This window comes from Pelobates fuscus, chromosome 3 (genome assembly GCF_036172605.1).
Source record: "Pelobates fuscus isolate aPelFus1 chromosome 3, aPelFus1.pri, whole genome shotgun sequence".
Classification (NCBI taxonomy): Eukaryota; Metazoa; Chordata; class Amphibia; order Anura; family Pelobatidae; genus Pelobates; species Pelobates fuscus.
Window position 1 is genome coordinate 3,623,855 of NC_086319.1, and position 19,332 is coordinate 3,643,186.

The 19,332-nt window shown below is 45.3% G+C and overlaps 1 protein-coding gene across 2 annotated transcripts in view; it reads left to right on the plus strand.

The window, feature by feature from the left end:
• PIK3C2G (phosphatidylinositol-4-phosphate 3-kinase catalytic subunit type 2 gamma) overlaps positions 1–19,332 on the plus strand; it is a 367,222-nt gene that overhangs the window by 202,580 nt on the left and 145,310 nt on the right. For both annotated transcript variants that reach the window (XM_063446623.1, XM_063446622.1), the window contains exon 11: positions 4,136–4,334. In XM_063446623.1, coding sequence (XP_063302693.1) covers positions 4,136–4,334 — 199 coding nt within the window. The remainder of the gene's footprint in view (positions 1–4,135; positions 4,335–19,332) is intronic.

The following is a 19,332-nucleotide window of genomic DNA, read 5'->3' on the forward strand; positions in this document are numbered from 1 at the left end:
AAAAAGTGTTTTTTCTGCCTGGGGATAATTGAGTTACTTTCAGGACTTTACTCAATTATCTCCCACGCAAAGGGGAGGGATTGTATGCTGTACATAGGTGTGGCACAGACTGTATGTTTATTCTGATTGGTTTGTGTCCTTTGTGTGCTTGTGTTCCATCAGGTCCAGGGGGCGTGCCTCTGGCCTGAGGAATTGCATATAAGCCAACCTGTACCAATAAAGCCTCAGACCTATTCTATCCTTCATGAAGTCTTGGCTCATGTTTGGGGGATGGGAGAACTACAGACACTTAGGGGATTGCTATAATCACAATACTCCCCTGAGTATAATCACTAAGCTCTTGTAAGAGCTGTTCCTGTTCCTGCTCTCTGGACTAAGAGAGGTTTACCTACTGGAAGCTGGATCCTGGTCTTGGGTCCAGAGTGGGTCCACAGGGAGCGGGCGACCAATCAGAGAAGGAGCGCTTGTTCAAACGGGGTTTCGCACCTTTCTTATTGGGCAACGAAACCCCCCACCTCCCCGAGCACCGATTGGTGCAGCCGAGTTTCGCGCCCTTCCTTTGGATTGGGCGGCAAAACTCCTTCCTCCCCTGAACTCTGATTGGCGCGATTTGGTTCGCGCCCTTTCAGCTGATTGGCTGTTGCTTGGTTTAGGCGCGAAGTTTGAATTCACCGGACTAAACCAAGTAACACCATGGAACTATTTTTGGGAATGTACATCCGATCGCCCCGCCTTTTGCAGGGGTCCCAGAGGTCCCAGATGTAAGTGTTAACCCTGTAACCCATTCTTGTCCCGGGGCACCAAGCCCCAAAGTGTATCCCCCTGAATGTAAAATGTACTCATGCGTGTCTAGTTAGTATCTCCCAGAGCGGGAGATGGCTATCTATTCCCCAGCCCCCTCCTGTATGTGTTTTGTGTTGTGTTGGATGGAGACCCCCTGTGGGGGTCTGTGCATAAAAAGCTGTGTGCCCAAATAAAGATTGTCAAATGTTGTATCCTGGAACTGTGTTTTGTCCAGTTACTGGGGAAATGGGTCTGACCTATGCTAACCAAAGGGGATAACCAGCCGGGTTACCCAGGTCCCGCTACAGGGACAATAACTGCGTGGAAGAAGGGCTGCATAGGAATAGACAGAGGGGAAGATATCTGCCTGGAATGAGAGCTGCAGATTGGATGATACCTGGCTGGAAGGAGAGCTGCAGAGGAATAGGCAGAGGGGACGATACCTGCCTGGAAGGAGAGCTGCAGAGGAATAGGCAGAGGGGATGATACCTGCCTGGAAGGAGAGCTGCAGAGGAATAGGCAGAGGGGACGATACCTGCCTGGAAGGAAAGCTGCAGAGGAATAGGCAGAGGGGACGATACCTGCCTGGAAGAAGGGCTTCAGCGGAATAGGCAGAGGGAACAAAACCTGCCTGGAAGAAGGGCTGTAGAGGAATAGGCAGAGGGGACGATAACTGCCTGAAAGGAGAGCTGCAGAGGAATAGGCAGAGGGGACGATACCTGCCTGGAAGAAGGGCTTCAGCGGAATAGGCAGAGGGAACAAAACCTGCCTGGAAGAAGGGCTGTAGAGGAATAGGCAGAGGGGACGATAACTGCCTGAAAGGAGAGCTGCAGAGGAATAGGCAGAGGGGACGATACCTGCCTGGAAGAAGGGCTGCAGAGAAATAGGCAGAGGGGACGATACCTGCCTGGAAGGAGAGCTGCAGAGGAATAGACAGAGGGGACCATACCTGACTGGAAGGAAAGCTGCAGCGGAATAGGCAGTGGGGACGATACCTGCCTGGAAGGAAAGCTGCAGAGGGGACAATACCTGCCTGGTATTGAGCTGCAGAGGAATAGGCAGAGGGGAAGATAACTGCCTGAAAGGAGAGCTGCAGAGGAATAGGCAGAGGGGACGATACCTGCCGGGAAGGAGAGCTGCAGAGGAATAGGCAGAGGGGACGATACCTGCCTGGAAGGAGAGCTGAAGAGGAATAGACAGAGGGGACCATATCTGGCTGGAAGGAGAGCTGCAGAGGAATAGGCAGAGGGGACGATACCTGCCTGGAAGCAAAGATGTAGCCTGGTCAGGTGTAATAGCTCCAGAGAGACCCCAGTCAAGCCTTGGCGGCTGGGATTGAAGCATTTCAGGGTCCCAGCAAGCAACAGGCGGAGGTACTTAGCTGGAGTACAGGAGCTCTGTCACAGTGTATTTCTGGAATCCTGACCTGGCTTGTTTTTTCGTATATCTGAATTTCAATTCTCCTGACATTGGCTTTTACTGACTTTATCTCTATCTTTATTCACGGTAAATCCGTCCACTCAGGTCCTGTAACATGTCTATTTAGTACCTCTATTTGCGGGATTCTCTCTTTTCTGTAAGGTAACCACCCTGTGATGGATACGCACTGCCGAATTCCCTGCACTCGGTCACCATCGCAGTTACAGTACTTTCTTTGCAAAGCGTATCCCAGGACTCGTTCCCACACATCAGATTGGGATAACACTCCACTAATGATGGGAGGGGAACTGACAATAAAGACATTTTAAAGCTTTTCACTTGCCATGAGAAGACATTGGGACCGAATCTACCGATTTCCTTACCTGCTCTGCACTTTTATTATGGGATTTATATCAAATCCCTTCCATTAGACAGATCCCACATCGGTCTCGATTTGATAGTTTTGGATTAAGCTTTTCAAATTATCACAGTCTGCTAGAAAAATTTTATGAGTGAAAATTAATACAAATCTATTTAATAACAAAATAAAAATAAAAAATAAAATTTTCCAAATGTATGTACAGACGTTCTCATTAAGGCCTATGGGATCTTTGTAGATAAATCAAATGGAAAGTTTAACAGATTGTGACCATTTGAAAAGGTTATCCAGAAATATTAAATCAAGGTCAATATTTGCACAAGACTTAGTGTATGTCTTTATATTTTTTCAATATTCTTATGCTTTAACTTAAATATTCAGTGTTTTTTGCAATTTTTTCCACTTATAATAAAAGGACTATATTATTTGAACTATATTCATCGCGGTTTTTGCTCACACAGAGGGTTATTCACTATAGTGAGAATTATTGGCAATTCAAGGGGAGTTTCAAACGTACAGATTCAAACAGCTGGGCTAGAAGCAGAATGGACTTTAACCCCTTAAGGACCAAACTTCTGGAATAAAAGGGAGTCTTGACATGTCACACATGTCATGTGTCCTTAAGGGGTTAAATTCAGCTATTTTGTTCTTAAATTTGAATTTCCGTACGATTCTTGCTTTAGTAAATAACCTGTTAGAGAATATTTTTAGCTCAGCAGTTCTGAACTAAAACAATTAGAATTAAGATGCGAGATTTTTGCAGTTCACGGTTTGCCAATATCATTTTCAGTGAAGTTTTTGGATTGAGGAGATTGAAGGGATTGGTGGTGGTCAGATGGGTATAATGATTCAAGAAGGGGGTGCACAGCCATGGGAGATAAAATAAAAATAATGAAAAACAGGAAACATGTAAACCCAGATGCTAATCAGAGAAATTATCATATTAAAATAAAAGGACATTCTGCCCTTGCAATCTGCTGTCACACTAAGTGCCTGCAGGGAATGTTTCTACTGTCAGACAATTCCCAAGCAGACTTTAACATAGGAATTACCACTAGAAAATCTCTACATTCTTAAACTTTGATACCATTTCCATCATTTTAAAAAAATATAACTTTTCATAAAATGTGTTCACTTCTGTTTGTTGATAAAACCTGGACGAGTTGCATAAATTAAAATGATCGAAGGCCGACTTTGAGCCGCAGACAGCTCAGCGATAGCTCAATAAAAACCTATGAAAACGAGTGTATGAAATATTGAGTTATGATCACATTTTACTATAAACTATCGCTAAGTTCATAAAAATAAGACATTTACTCCACTTTTAACGGTCACACTGAGGAAATCTAAATACAGTTTTTTTAATCTCAAAGGATTCACGAGAAACTTAATATAATTACACAATGTGCAGTAGCAAAATATGTGAAGTTGGAAAATGATAAATTAAAGATTTACTCGATCTGGTGAAACTTATATTGATCATTAAATGTGTAATTTAATTGTGATTTGAAACATTTATATGGGATCCATCTAATAATATTAATTTGCATTAAGTCCCAGTACAGAATGCACTGCTCCAACTATCGGATGCCATCGCCCATCTCATTAACATCTATAGCCGTAGCTTCCAGACGGATTTCCATGCAGCGGAGCCCCATGGTATAAGCCGGGATGTTGGCACGGCCATAGCGGACCCATATTTCAAATTTCATTTATATGCAGTTCACAACCTTCCTGAGAATTGGCTGAAAAGGTCAGAGTTTTAGAAGTTTATTGTTCAGTATGTTGACGGTACCTTTTAAAATCTTTTCTTGACATTGTAAAACCTGTTTCTAAGGTAGAGCCACCATGTGAATAGTACACCAGCCATTTGGTGGATTGATCCCTGGTGAACGGTGGAAAACACGGTTTGGGTGTGTAGAGCATGTGGTGCAGGGGAGGGGTCTCCATTTTATCTCACACTTATCTTTTATTTCACTTTTTTATTTTATCATGGTCATAATGCTAGGATAGAAATATTTAGATAGAATATACTTGTAGCAGAGCTCCCTGTTCCCTGACTGGGTACCTCTGTCATGGGCCACTTCCTAGCTGGAACAGGGGACAAACCGCAACACTTCTGCCCACAGCCGCTGTGGCTTGACTGGGGCCCTGGAACCGCTCCTTCCTGGAGCTGAATGGGGCATTAGATTTAGTCCTTACAAGGACTTTCCCTGTTGAATCCCCTGCTAGCTGGAACAGCAGACACAGGAGTAAATCTTCTTTCCCTCCAATAACAGGACGACACACCGTTATGGAATGTAAGCTGGAATAGATTTTAATGGTGCCACACTGGCCTTTTATGACAATCCCCAAGCAAGGTGTACGCCCACATGGACCTTGTTGGGGACAGGGACACAAACTTACAAACCAATAATAACACATTTACAATGTAAGGCACTCCCACACATGACAAACAATCCCTCCCCTCTGCTTGGGAGATAATTGGATCAGTGTCACGGTAATATACCCCAACACGCAAGAATAGTCCAGATAGTCTAGAGGCAAGAAAACAAGAACGTCTTACCGGACCTTAGAATGGCCGGACTTAGACGAGTACAAGAAAAGACAGAGTCCAGAACAAGCCGAGGTCAAGGGAACCGAGAGACAGCGTAAAGTAGAACAAGCCAGCGACTGGTACACAGGAGAGCAAACCGGCGGATATAAGCAAGGATAAAGAGAAAGCGGAGTCAGGAATAAAGCCAAGGTCAAGCACCAAAAAAACCAACTGAACTATACAAGCACTAAAGGGAACTGAACAGAAACCACGATAGGGCAAGGTACTAAGGAAACAGGTGAGTATAAATACCCTAGAGTTCACTTTGATTGGCCCCTGTCATATCCACGCCCCCAAAACGTGAGTGTATGGGGAATGTGGCATGACAGGGGCCAATGGGAGACTGTTTTAAATTTCGTCTCCCACTGTCCCTTTAAGAGCGCGCCCGAGACACGCGGCGCGCTCTTAGTGTCAGGCGGGACACGTGACCGCTTCTCGCGGTCACTGCCCGCCTTCCTGATCTCGCCGTCGTATGAGCCGCGTGAGGCTCGTGCAGGAGCAGGACCGCGCGCGGCGAGAAGATAGGACCGCGGCCGGCCCCTGGAGAGGGTAAGTACTGCTACAATCAGATACTGCATTAACCCAATTATCTCCAGGCCGAAAAAGCACACATTTCTAAAAAGTCCCAAATGTACCCAAAACACATAATATCCCCACAAATGTTACATCCCCTGATAGCCCTGGTCTGGGTGACCAACATATCCAAAAATCACCCAGGTAAGTTCAGGGGTTCAGAAATTCCATGGAAGTAATTTATTTGACCGACTGCAGGCCCCATGCCCAAAACAGTTCCAGAGAATCGGTAGTTTGAAAACGAACAAGCTACCGAACACAGTCAATAGTCTTACCCTGGAGCTTGTTCCCTTCATCTAGACGAATGATCCCACCGAACAGTGATCTTCTAACTTGTATGAAACCGAACGCAGGTGATGATGGAAGATTTTAGTTCCAGGTAATTCATGCCCAAACACTGCTGCCTGCGTTCATGTGAACAAGATGGCCGCCATCTCGTGGTTGCCTATAGGAATTACCACCACCCAGACAAACAATTAGAACACTGTGGTGAGAAACGTTCCAAGTTGTTAATAAGTGTTAATAAGCTCCAGGGGGGTCTCTGTTCGTGCGGTTGTTCAGAGACTTTTACATTATTTTCCACAGGGTCGATAGTCTGAGGCAGAAGGCTGGCAAGCAAGCTACTCCAGGAGCTCGTGGCAAACTCGGGTAAAAAGGGGTGTTTGCCACAATACCCATAGTGTTGGAATGGAAATATCTAGATAGAATCGTTCCATAGTGCTGGGATGGAAGGATAAACAAAAAACAGTCCATACTGGTGGGATAGAAATATCCATTTAGAATAAACCTCTGACATTGTTCTAGAAATATCTAGATATAAGCAGCTTGTATGTTCTAGACATCGGCAGAACTACCGCCAAGGGGTGACCCATGTACTTAGGGCCACCTGATAAGTATTGATAAACAGTGCAACTGAGCTTCTGTATCATTGGCATTCAGGTCAGAGAGCATGGAGGAGACCTGGCACAAAGAGCAGGAAGTGATTTCACTACCCATCCCCCACACTCCTCCTCTTCCCCTTACACAGAGCACCGCACAGGGAGAGCATGGAAGAGACCCGGCACAGAGACAGCAGGAAGTGATGTCACTTCCCATCCCCAGACTCCGCCTCTTCCCCTCACACAGAGCACCGCGCAGGGAGAGCAGGAAGTGATATCACTACCCATCCCCCAGACTCCTCCTCTTCCCCTCACACAGACCACCGCACATGGAGGAGACCTGGCACAGAGAGAGCAGGAAGTGATGTCACTACCCATCCCCCAGACTCCACCTCTTTACCTCACACATAGCACCGCATAGGGAGAGCATGGAGGAGACCCGGCACAGAGACAGCAGGAAGCGATATCACTACCCATCCCCCAGACTCTGCCTGTTCCCCTCACACATAGCACCGCATAGGGAGGAGACCTGGCACAGAGACAGCAGGAAGTGATGTCACTACCTACACCCAGACTCCTCCTCTTCCCCTCACACAGAGCATCCATCCTACTGCTGGAATAAATGTAGAATTATGTATCTCTGGTCTCCCCAGGCAGAGCATGGCTGTTGAGTCGGGCCCCTGACCACCTTGTGCCATCAGTTAATGACCGAGTGGTCAGTTCGCCCCTGCGTGCAAGGATGGGCAAATGGTTCATCCCCAGCTGGCAAAGCATCCTGGGAGTTGTATAACAGATGGAGATCTACCTTTCGTCCAACCTTGACCTAGAAGGTGGCCCCAAAAAAATCTCTTGCACCAAGGCCCTCTTTATATTAGCTTGCCCCTGGTTCTAGATGTATTCCATTGTACAGCGCTACAGAATTTGCTGGCAATAAATAATAAAATAATTATCATCTTACAAAGGGATATGACATATGAGATAATGAAACTGCCCACTGTCTCTCCATTACTCTCTCTGCCTTCCTTTGTCTCTTCTCCTCTCTCTTAGTAACTCTCCCGGTCTCTTCCTATCTCCCTGTCTCTTCTCCACTCTCTCCCTCAGATCTGGATTAAGATTGCCTAGGGCCCTAGGCGGTGATGTGTGTCAGTGTCTAGTGGCCGAGTGCCGTGTGTGTCAGTCAGTGTATTGTGGCTGAGTGCCGTGTGTGTCAGTGTATAGTGGCTGAGTGCCGTGTGTGTCAGTGTATAGTGGCCGAGTGCCGTGTGTGTCAGTGTATAGTGGCTGAGTGCCGTGTGTGTCAGTGTATAGTGGCCGAGTGTCGTGTGTGTCAGTGTATAGTGGCCGAGTGTCGTGTGTGTCAGTCAGTGTATAGTGGCTGAGTGCCGTGTGTGTCAGTGTATAGTGGCTGAGTGCCGTGTGTGTCAGTGTATAGTGGCTGAGTGCCGTGTGTGTCAGTGTATAGTGGCTGAGTGCCGTGTGTGTCAGTGTATAGTGGCCGAGTGTCGTGTGTGTCAGTCAGTGTATAGTGGCTGAGTGCCGTGTGTGTCAGTGTATAGTGGCTGAGTGTCGTGAGCGTCTATTTAGTGGCTGAGTGTTGTGTGGAGGATTAAGAGAGCTGTGTGTGGGGAGACTGGATATCTGGTTTCTGGTTACCCTCCCTCTTTTCCATCTACTCTCTCTTCATTTCTCTCCTTTCTTCCATTCTACCTATCTCCCACTTGCAGTCTCACTAACTCTCTCGCATTGTCTTGCTCTCTCTCACTCTCTCTACCTATCTATCTGCCTCTCTCTCCCTCCCTGTCTCTATTTCTTGCTTTCTCACTCTCTCCCCCTCCCTTTCTCTCTATTTCTTTTACTCTAATCATCCTCTCTCTCTCTCTCCCTGTCTCTCTTTCTTGCTTTCTCCCTCTCCATCCCTGTCTCTCAATTTCTTGCTATCACTCTCTCCATCCGCTTTTCTCTCTCCCCCCTTCCTGTCTCTATTTCTTGCTTTCTCTCTCTCCCCCCTCCCTGTCTATTTCTTGCTCTCTCCATGCCCATCTCTCTCTCCCCCTCCCTGTCTCTATTTCTTGCTCTCTCCATCCCCTTCTCTCTCTCTCTCTCTCTCTCTCCGTCTCTATTTCTTGCGCTCTCTCTCTCCCTCCCTGTCTCTATTTCTTGCTCTCTCTCCCCCCTCCCTGTCTCTATTTCTTGCTCTCTCCATCCCCTTCTCTCTCTCTCTCTCTCTCTCTCTCTCTCCCTCTCCCTCCCTGTCTCTATTTCTTGCTCTCTCTCTCCCCCCTCTCTGTCTCTATTTCTTGCTCTCTCCATGCCCATCTCTCTCCCCCTCCCTGTCTCTATTTCTTGCTCTCTCTCTCCCCTCCCTGTCTCTATTTCTTGCTCTCTCCATCCCCTTCGCTCTCTCTCTCCCTCCCTGTCTCTATTTCTTGCTCTCTCCATCCCCTTCTCTCTCTCTCCCCCTCCCTGTCTCTATTTCTTGCTCTCTCCATCCCCTTCGCTCTCTCTCTCTCCCTCCCTGTCTCTATTTCTTGCTCTCTCCATGCCCATCTCTCTCCCCCCTCCCTGTCTCTATTTCTTGCTCTCTCCATCCCCTTCTCTCTCTCCCCCTCTCCCTCCCTGTCTCTATTTCTTGCTCTCTCTCTCCCCCCTCCCTGTCTCTATTTCTTGCTCTCTCTCTCTCCCCCTCTCAGTCTCTATTTCTTGCTCTCTCCATCCCCTTCTCTCTCTCCACCCTCCCTGTCTCTATTTCTTGCTCTCTCCATCCCCTTCTCTCTCTCTCCCTCCCTGTCTCTATTTCTTGCTCTCTCTCCCCCTCCCTGTCTCTATTTCTTGCTCTCTCTCCATCCCCTCTCTCTCTCCCCCCCTCCCTGTCTCTATTTCTTGCTCTCTCTCCCCCTCCCTGTCTCTATTTCTTGCTCTCTCCATCCCCTTCTCTCTCTCCCTCCCTGTCTCTATTTCTTGCTCTCTCCATCCCCTTCTCTCTCTCTCCCTCCCTGTCTCTATTTCTTGCTCTCTCACTCCCCCCTCTCTATATACATCTCTTGCACTCTTCCATTCCCCTCTCCCTCCTTCCCTCGCTGACTCCTAAGTTGCTTGAATTACATTGAAAACTCTTGTTCAGCTGTAATTTACATTTTTTTAAATGTGATATTTTCTGCCTAATATGAAATTCAATAAATGAAACTCATGGCTTCTACGATGAGTTTTGAATGTTTTATGATCTATGTAATATTCACTATGTCTGGTCTGATATCAGATATGTATTGATTCCTAGAGACATGAGAACCGCCGCAATGTATGATAGGCCGGCGTTCAAACAGTTAATCAGTGTTACTGTGAACACGTCCTTCATACACAGTAACCAAATCAAAATGGATTCCATGGGAAAAATGGATAAATCATAAATCTATTCAGAGTCTTCACCATGAGGCCGTTTTAACAGCAGCAAATCATAGAAATCAGCTTCATTTATAGCAACAGTTCTATCAAAATCCAGGCTTTTCACACCGTAACTTCCAGTAAAGGGTTAAAATGTGCAAATGCAGTTACTACAAGTCCTCAAGCTATGGTGTGAGATTTGTCCATTCGATGAAAACATCCAGAGAAAGACAAGGGGGTCATTAAACAGACTGTGTGTTAGATCCAGGACTGCTGGTAGGTATCGCAGGACATAGCATCTGAGTTTGCTAAACTAGTTAAAAGGACCCAGACTCCTCCATTTCCAACAAGGAAATAAAACGCAGGAGACAAATTATACCTGGTTTTATAGACCGGTCCCACCTTTATTTGGAAACGTACCCATGTTCTGGGATATATTAACCCTTTATAATGGGTGAGGTGCCATCAGTCGGGATAACGGGGAAAGAGACTGCAGTGAGTTAGGTTCCTCTTATATGAAACATTGATTTTTATAGATCTGAGACTTTTTAGTTTGTATTTTTCCAGGAATAGTGATTTTTATAACCGAATGGGATTGGCCATTTGGTTAATCTAATGAGAGCATTTTCTGGTCAATGAACCGTTATTGGAATATTGGATTCTGATTGGATGGAAGCAGTGAGAATCCAAACAGCATGGAGTTATTCACTAAACTATGAATCTGCCAGGAATTGCACGTTAAGCGCAAACAGCAGAATTGGACAAATTCTACTAATCAGATTTTTTTCTCAGTTCAGCTATTTTTGCCTAAAAGTTGCAATTAGCCAGTAAATTCCCTGCAATCCCCAGTTTATGGAGTAGCCGGTAACTGTTATAAGGAAATACCCGTTCTCGTTCTGACAATCATCTGTGAGAACATTACTCTCCGTTTCTAGAGAGAAGTTCATCTCTTATAATAAATTCTAGGCTCCCTGTCTTCCTGCTAAACCCTGCCTGATTTCTCTCGAACCTCAGAGAAGGTCTAGAACCCACTAAGTGTGATCTTTCTTCAATGAATTATGGAGCCCTTACTGTAGGGGATTATGAAGGACGAAACAAAGATGGCGTTCGATATGGTGACACCATAATCACACACACTAGTCACATGATTTCTTGTGCACAAACTCAGGGCCAGAATGGCACCCTGAGTCCTCTTTACTCCAATAAAATGGCTTCTACCCTTTGATGGAGAAAATCGGGTGACCCCAATATTCCCACTAAAGCTGGGAGCAGTTACAGAATCAACATTTATGTAAAATTGCAGTCTGGGGAAATGACACATCTAGAGGGAAATGAGGAATGAATTATTTTACTTAATTCTTTCATATTAGACAAGTCTTTTCATCACCCAACCCTGGCATTTGTCGATTAAAAGATGGCCACCAGCCAAATATCTCAGACAGAAGCAAATTACAGGCTCAGATACACAGCCGTGCCTAATTTAGCATTTTATAAGGTTTTCCTAATTGCACGCTAAACACAGGAGCAGCGACTGGTATCCAGATACATCTGATAGTGCATACCTATAGTCCGGTATAAGCACACACTATACCACGGTATAAGCACACACTATAGCCCAGTATAACCCTGTATTATCCAGTATAGCCCTGTATAATCCAGTATAGCACACTATAGCCCAGTATAGCACACTATAGCCCAGTATAGCACACTATAGCCCAGTATAGCCCTGTATAATCCAGTATAGAACACTATAGCCCAGTATAGCACACTATAGCCCAGTATAACCCTATATTATCCAGTATAGCACACTGTGATGGTCACTCCCGAGTAGTCGGGGTATTTACCGCCTAGATGTCCTTTTCCCCAATCTGTAAGGGCGCTGTGGAGTCCCAATACGACATCCTAGTAAACTGCTTATGATAAGCAAGCTCCTTAGAGCTCTGAGAAGAGCTACTGATTACAGCAGGTATAGCATTTCCCTACAACACGAGGTGAGGCTGCAAGTTGAGGGTAAGAAGGTCTGACAGTTTAATGGCACAGGCTGGATTTTTATACAATTCCTCAGGCCAGGGGAACACCCTCTGGACCTGATGGAGCACCGAACTACAAGATGTACAAACCAATAAAAACAATGTACAATGTCTGACACTCCCACATACAGCACACATCCCACCCTCTGCTTGGGAGATAATTGAGCAAGATACTGCAATTAACTCAATTATCCCCAAGCAGAAAAAAACATTTTTCACAAGGTACAGAAAACACCCCAAAACATCACATATCCCCATATATATCCCTTGATAGCTATGATCTGGGTGACCAACATATCCAAAAATCACCCAGATCAGAGCAGGGGTTCAGAAAAGTCCTTTTGACCGACCGCACGCATGGTTTCATGTCCAAAATAGTTCCAGAGAATTAGGCTGTGCGGTCGGTCTATTTCAAATGATTAAAATGTACTTCGAATATTCGAACGGGACCATTCGTGCACAAAGTCAGAGTTAAAGGGCGTTCGGTAGATTACTTTTCGTGGGGATTTAGTCAAAGTAAGCTGGAGGTGGAAGTTCAAGCGGTGTTCGTGCCGTCGAGTGTCTGATTTTAGTTCCATGCACTCAACAACAAAACCCTGCTGGCCGCATTCAACTAAACAAGATGGCCACCGCCACGTGTTCGGCAATACGAACGGCGACCACCCAGCAGTTCGTCAATTAAGCTGCGGTTAACCACAACTTCTGGGAGGTTAACCAGCAGCACATTTCTAATTATGTGTGGTCCGGTACTTCGGCTGTTCGACGGTTCGAAGTTCCACTTTGAATTACTTTGACAGATTGAAGTGGTATTGGTAAAATTCCCAGCAGGCAGAAATAATGTCCTAGATCCAAATAAGTCACAGGAGCCATAGTTCCAAGGTAAAATACTGGCAGTTTGTTCTCTCCATAACCCAGGGCAAAGTGGCCTTCATTACACAGAAAAGAGGAAACACTATAACCACTGCAGAAAAGGGGAAACACCATAACCACTGTGAAAACAGAGGGCTCCTGTTACACACATTATAGCCCAGTATTATTTATTATAATTATATTATTTATATAGCGCCAGCAAATTCCGTAGCGCTGTACAATGGGTGGACTAACAGACACGCAATTGTAACCAGACAAATGGACGCACAGGAACAGAGGGGTTGAGGGCCCTCCTCAATGAGCTTACATACTAGAGGGAGTGGGGTAAAGTGACACAAAAAAGGTATGTCAGGATCTTACCTGAGGTTGGAGTTTGGAGTTTGTAGTGCAGATATGTTTGTTCACCCTTTCAGATAGACACAGTCCAAGGTGACCAGGTAAGAAGCCACCTGGACTGTGAATGGTGGCTGTGCAAGAAAGATGCTCCAATACAGTACAGACAAGTTCAGGTCACAAGCAGAAGTCAAAAGATGCCAGAGGTCAGGATAAACAAAGTGTACCCGGGGTCAATATGGAATACAAGTTCAGGAGACTTGAAAACAGGAACTGATCACATACACCAGGATCAAAGACTTGACAAAGTTCCCAGGGCGAGGCAGTGCTTATATACCCAGCTGATTACTGATCTGTCTCCGGTGAAGCACAGGCAATGACCACAGAAGAAGTTCAGCCCCCAGTGCTGCAGACATAGCCAGGTAGAACATGGCGATAAATACTCCAAGGAATAGGAACTGCTGTGGATGAAAGGCAGTATAGCAGACCCAGGACAGCAAAGGACCTAGGTTCAAATCCCCTGTTAGGCACTTTGGGGCAACCACGTCTGGCCGTCTGGATGTCACGCTGAGAACCGTGACAAGGTATACATAGGGGTAATGAAGTAGGTTGATAGAAAAGTATTCACAGAGAACTTGGGTTAATTTTGAAAGTTGCCGGAGAGGAGTCATGGGAGAGGGGAGAGGAAAACCCACTACCAGTTTAATAGATATGCTTTCCTGAAGAAGTGTGTTTTCAAAGATTTTTGGAAGGAGTGGAGACTGGGTGAAAGTCTCATGGAGAAGGGAAATGAGTTCCACAGAAAAGGTGCAGCCCTGGAGAAGTCTTGGAGGTGAGCATCAGAGTACGGACAGAGAATAGATGTAGGTTGGAGCAGCATTATGTAGGGACTTGTAGGCAAGCACCATAATCTTAAATTGAGCCCTATATCTAACTGGAAGCCAATGTAGGGACTGACAGAGGGGGGAGGCGTGGGAGGTGTGGGCGGACAGGAAAATGAGCCTCGCCACCGCATTCATTATAGATTGCAGCGGTGCAATCTGAGAACATGTAAGACCACTGAGAAGGGGATTGCAGTAGTCAAGGCGAGAAAGAACAATGACATACACCAGCACCTTAGTCGCGTCTGGTGTTAAATAAGGGCGGATGGGAGCTATGTTTTTGAAATGGAAGCGGCAGTTTGGTGATCGACTTGACATGAGGGGTGAAGGAGAGGTGGGAGTCAAAGAGAACACCTAGGCAGTGAGCCTGCGAGGTAGAGGTGATGGTGGCGCCGTTGACTTGGAGGGAGACAAACATGGGAGTAGTAACACTTGAGGGAGGAAAGACCAGAAGTTCTGTTTTGGACAGGTTGAATTTCCAGTTGGAAATTGGAAATTGCAGAGAGGCAGTCAGAGACACGAGTCAAGATGGGCGGAGAGAGATCAGGAGAGGACAGGTAGATTTGCGTGTCATCTGCATATAAATGATAATGGAAGCAAAAAGAGCTTACCAAGGGAGGCAGTATAGATGGAGAACAGTAGGGGACCAAGGACAGAACCTTGGGGAACGCCAGCAAAGAGGGTTTGGGGAGAAGAGGCAGAGCCAGAGAAAGAAACACTGAAAAAGCGCTGGGAGCGGTAGGAATAGCACCAGGAGAGAGCAATATCTCGTAGACAGAGATTACAGAGAATAAGAAGAAGCTGCTGATGATCAACAGTGTCAAAGGCAGCAGAGAGATCAAGGAGAATTAGGATAGAGTAATGGGTGCGAGATTTTGCAGCGATTATATCGTTGGATACTTTGGTCACAGCTGTTTCAACAGAGTGACAAGCACAGAATCCAGACTGAAGTGAGTCAAACAGAGAGTTGGATTCAATGCCCACCTGCCAATCTCATTAGAGATATCTTTGCCAGAAGCTCAAGGAAGCAAGGTGAAAGGTCAGTGTAGGACCCACTTAGGTCGGTCGGCCTTGACATTGGCAGACGGGCATTCCCTTCAATGGCCATTGGAGTAACTGAATGACCTCCATTTCTTTAAATATACATAGGGATTTAGGAGAGAGCGCAGGTAACTTTTTCTTTGGTTTTTACTGTATGTATTGGGGCTAATATGTACTGTGGTCATTGCTGCCGCCCAAGAGTGATGGGAGTGAGCGCAGAACTTATCTTGTTGTATTTGTATTCACTTTTTGTATCACACAGCTTTGTTACAATGCTGCCGCCCATTACGGGTTAATAAGTATATAGGGGTGTATATAAAAATACCCTCTCATTCTTATTAGAGATAACTTTGCCGGAAGCAAGATGAAAGGTCCGTGTAGGACTTGCCTATGGGGGTCTGCCTTGACGTTGGCAAGCAGGCATTCCCTCCAATGTCCATTGGAGTAACTAAATTACCTCCATTTGTTTAAATATACATTGGGATTTAGAAGAGTGTGCAGGTAACTTTTTCTTTGTTAACCCATTTTAGCTCACTATAGCTCAGTATAACCTGTTATAGCTCAGTATAGCTCAGTATAACCTGCTTGTTACGGTTACCTCCAGGCTAGCTGGAAGCTGGACCGCTTGGATATCCTGGTTCCCGAGTGTGGAGAGAAAGAGAAGAGCCACTCTTGTCAGCATACCACGATAATCCTGCAAATGTGAAACAATCCCACTAGCTATGGTACAGCTAGGATACACTCTTGCCTACAAAACAAGTCGAGGCTGCAATTTGAGGGTCAAAACGAACTGGCTTTAATGACACGCAGGCATGGCAATTTTGCAAGTCCATAGGTCCAGGGACAACCCCCTCTGGACCTGATGGGATACAGGACAATACAATATTTTAACCAATAGCATTACACTGTATCCTTTGAAAAGGTACCCGCCCAACTTGGAGATAATGGGTTCCAACGGTTATACTAACCCAATTATCTCCAAGCGCATAGAAACACCATGTTTTATACCCACATGAAAAAAACAGCATAAAAATACATAACTTTAATGTGTTAATACGAACATTGCCCATTCTACCAGTCTTTAGATAGCTCGGATCTGAGCGCACAAGATATGCGAATTACGCTCAGATCTCACGAACGGTGTATGATGATTCTAAATTACAAAGTCTGTTCGGCGGCTTTTCCACGAACGGAGAAGACAACCAGCATCTGAGCGGAGTTCATGCAAACCTTTGGCCGATTCTAGTTCCATAGGTTTTAGGCTTGGGTCCTGCTGGGTATTTAACAACCTCAAAACATGGCCGCCGCCTCGTAACAGGGCCCACCGTGAAAGAGGTACTTAATCTGCATGTTAATTAAAGCCACAAACCAGTGTGCAGGTGGTCGTCGTTCGGTAGTCTTTCGTTGGTTTAATACGTACTCCTTTCGGTTAATTGTATACAAACGGGGCCACCCTGGGGCCAGTCAATTAGGCTGCGGTTAACCGCAAACCGCAGCTTCCCAGAGGTTAATTATGGGCACACTCCGCTCGTAGGGTGGTTGACCGTTCGTCAAGTCTTTCGGTTGTTCCAAGGGTGACTGAGGTTAAGTGGCGGCACACGCCAAGGGCTGGGTGGTCGGTTGTTTGGATGTACGGATGAGTAACCATGCTCATTCGTATAACTGGGTTAAAAGCATCCAGATAGAAATAACAAAGAAACAGTATCCATTGCGGTGAACTAAAGTGATAGTCTTGTAGCAGTCAAAGAGGCTTTCGTAACACTGCTATAGCTCAATATAACCTTTTATAGCTCAGTATTGCTCAGGATAATATGTTATAGGTCACTATAGCTCAGTATAACCTGTTATAGCACAGTATAGCTCAGTATAACCCAGTATAGCTCAGTATAACCTGCTATAGCTCACTATTATTTATTTATTTATTAATTTATAAAATATTTTACCAGGAAAGATATGTTGAGATTTCTCTTGTTTTCAAGTATGTCCCGAGTCCACAAAACATTGCATTGATACATTATGGTACAATAAAATACAAAAACAATATTAATACACAATATATACAAAATTTAACATAGAACAGGTAGTAAATATATAATCAACCATGACAGCTTCATTCTGTTTTGAGATATGTAGAGAGGGATCTCTTAAAGGACTTTAGGCTTGGGGAAGATTTGAAAGTGTGCGGGAGGTCGTTCCATAATTGCGGTGCTCTGTAGGAGAAGGAGGATCGGGCTGCTTTTTGTATTGAGGTAGACTAAATAAAGTGCTGGTACTGGATTGGAGGTTATAGGAGGTGGGAACAGCCAGGGAATTCTGCTCAGGTAGCGTGCGAGCTTCCCAGAAAAGCTCTTAAACACAAGGCTGGAAAGATGAAGGGTGCATCTGGATTCCAGCGACAACCAGTTTAGTTATTTTAGCATGTCACAATGGTGGGTCCTGTAATTACATTGTAGCACAAAGCGGCAGAACAAGTTATACAATGTATTGAGTTTATTAAGGTGGGTTTTTACGGTGCAGGTGCATATACTGCATCCCCATAATCAATGATTGGCATCGGCATTTGTTGTACAATCTTTTCCTTTACTGTAGGGTGTGGGCAGGATTTGTTTTTGTACAGGGCACCTAATTTTGGATAAAGTTTAGATGCAAGTTTTTCTATGTGGAGGCCAAAAGATAGATCGGGTCTAACAACATCTCCAAGTATTTGAAAGAGTGGACTGCGGTCAGTGTGCCATTTGATTTTGTTTTGATGGATAGGTGAGAATTGTGTAATTTGTGTAATTTAGGTACTGTTCCAAAGATCATTGTGACAGTTTTGTCAGTGTTTAGGAAGAGGTTGTTTTTTGTGATCCACTTTTCTACCTCTGTAAACTGGTCTTGGAGCACAGCCTCAAGCTACGGTAAATTGGATTACTGTCGTCTGCGTACATGAAAGTAAACTCGCCACTGGTTCTTGGAGGGGCCAGATTGACAGCCTCTTGCCCCGGGGATAAACTCTGGCTAAAGGCACTATTCTTGCCTTTATTACTTACATGGTTCGGTATATGGAGCTTACCGAACGGTTTAGGGGTTTGTGTCCATCTACCGAACAAACTAACAAACAGTCGGACCACCTGCAATTGAAGCGTGCAGCCTATTAACCTCCCTGATACACATGTAACCGCAACTTAATTGGCAATCAGCTGGATGGTTGCCGATCAACATACAAACACGTGGCGGCAGCCATCTTTAACCACGCGCACATACAGTGGTGTTTGGTTGTCGAGTGCATGGAACTATAATCGGACACTCGACGGCGCGAACACCGCTGGGACTTCCATGCCTTCCTACATTTGTTTGCATTTGTATGAGAAGAGCGGAATTCGGTAGAAATACACTCCCGAACCAGAGACATAGACTAAGTGCCCATATGAACTTCTACGTTCGGTATTTGAACTGTTTCATGTATTCCTGAAATAGACCGACCGCACAGCCTGTTTTCATGGAACTCTTTTGGGCAGGAGCCTCGTGTGCGGTCGGTCAAAATTAGACTTCCATGGAAATCTTGAACTCCTGAAATCTTGAACTCCAATTATCTGTGCTTGGAGATAATTGGATTCGATTAGTGCAGTTACTGATCCAATTATCTCCCAGGCACAGAGGAGGGATTATTTGATTATATATGGGAGTGTCATGGACTTGAACAACTTTGTCATTGGTCTGTGACTTTATGTTACGGAAGATCTACAGACCATTAATGGATTACTTTGTTTTATGTTACCGTATGCCTGCCGTTCTCTTCGGTACTATTGGTGTATACACACAATTACACGAACAACCAGGATCATATATTCGTGCATACGAACTAAGACCATACAGCCCTTGGTGTGTGCCGCCACTTAACCTTTTTCACCTTTGAAACAACCGAACGGACGACCACCGGGGAGCTGCAGTCTGCGCTTAACCACAAACTTAATTGACTGCCTCAGGGTGGCCTCGTTCGTGTAATACTTCACCGTACTCAAACTCCGGCAGGTGTTTTCAATCAGAACGTTGAGGCTGCGGTTAACCGCAGACTAATTACACCTGTGACAGAACCATCTGTCTGTCTATTGTGGTGGATTTGTCTATTTCATGTATTTTCGATTATTGGCTGCTTCCTATAGCCCAACCGTACGAATTACTGTTTTTA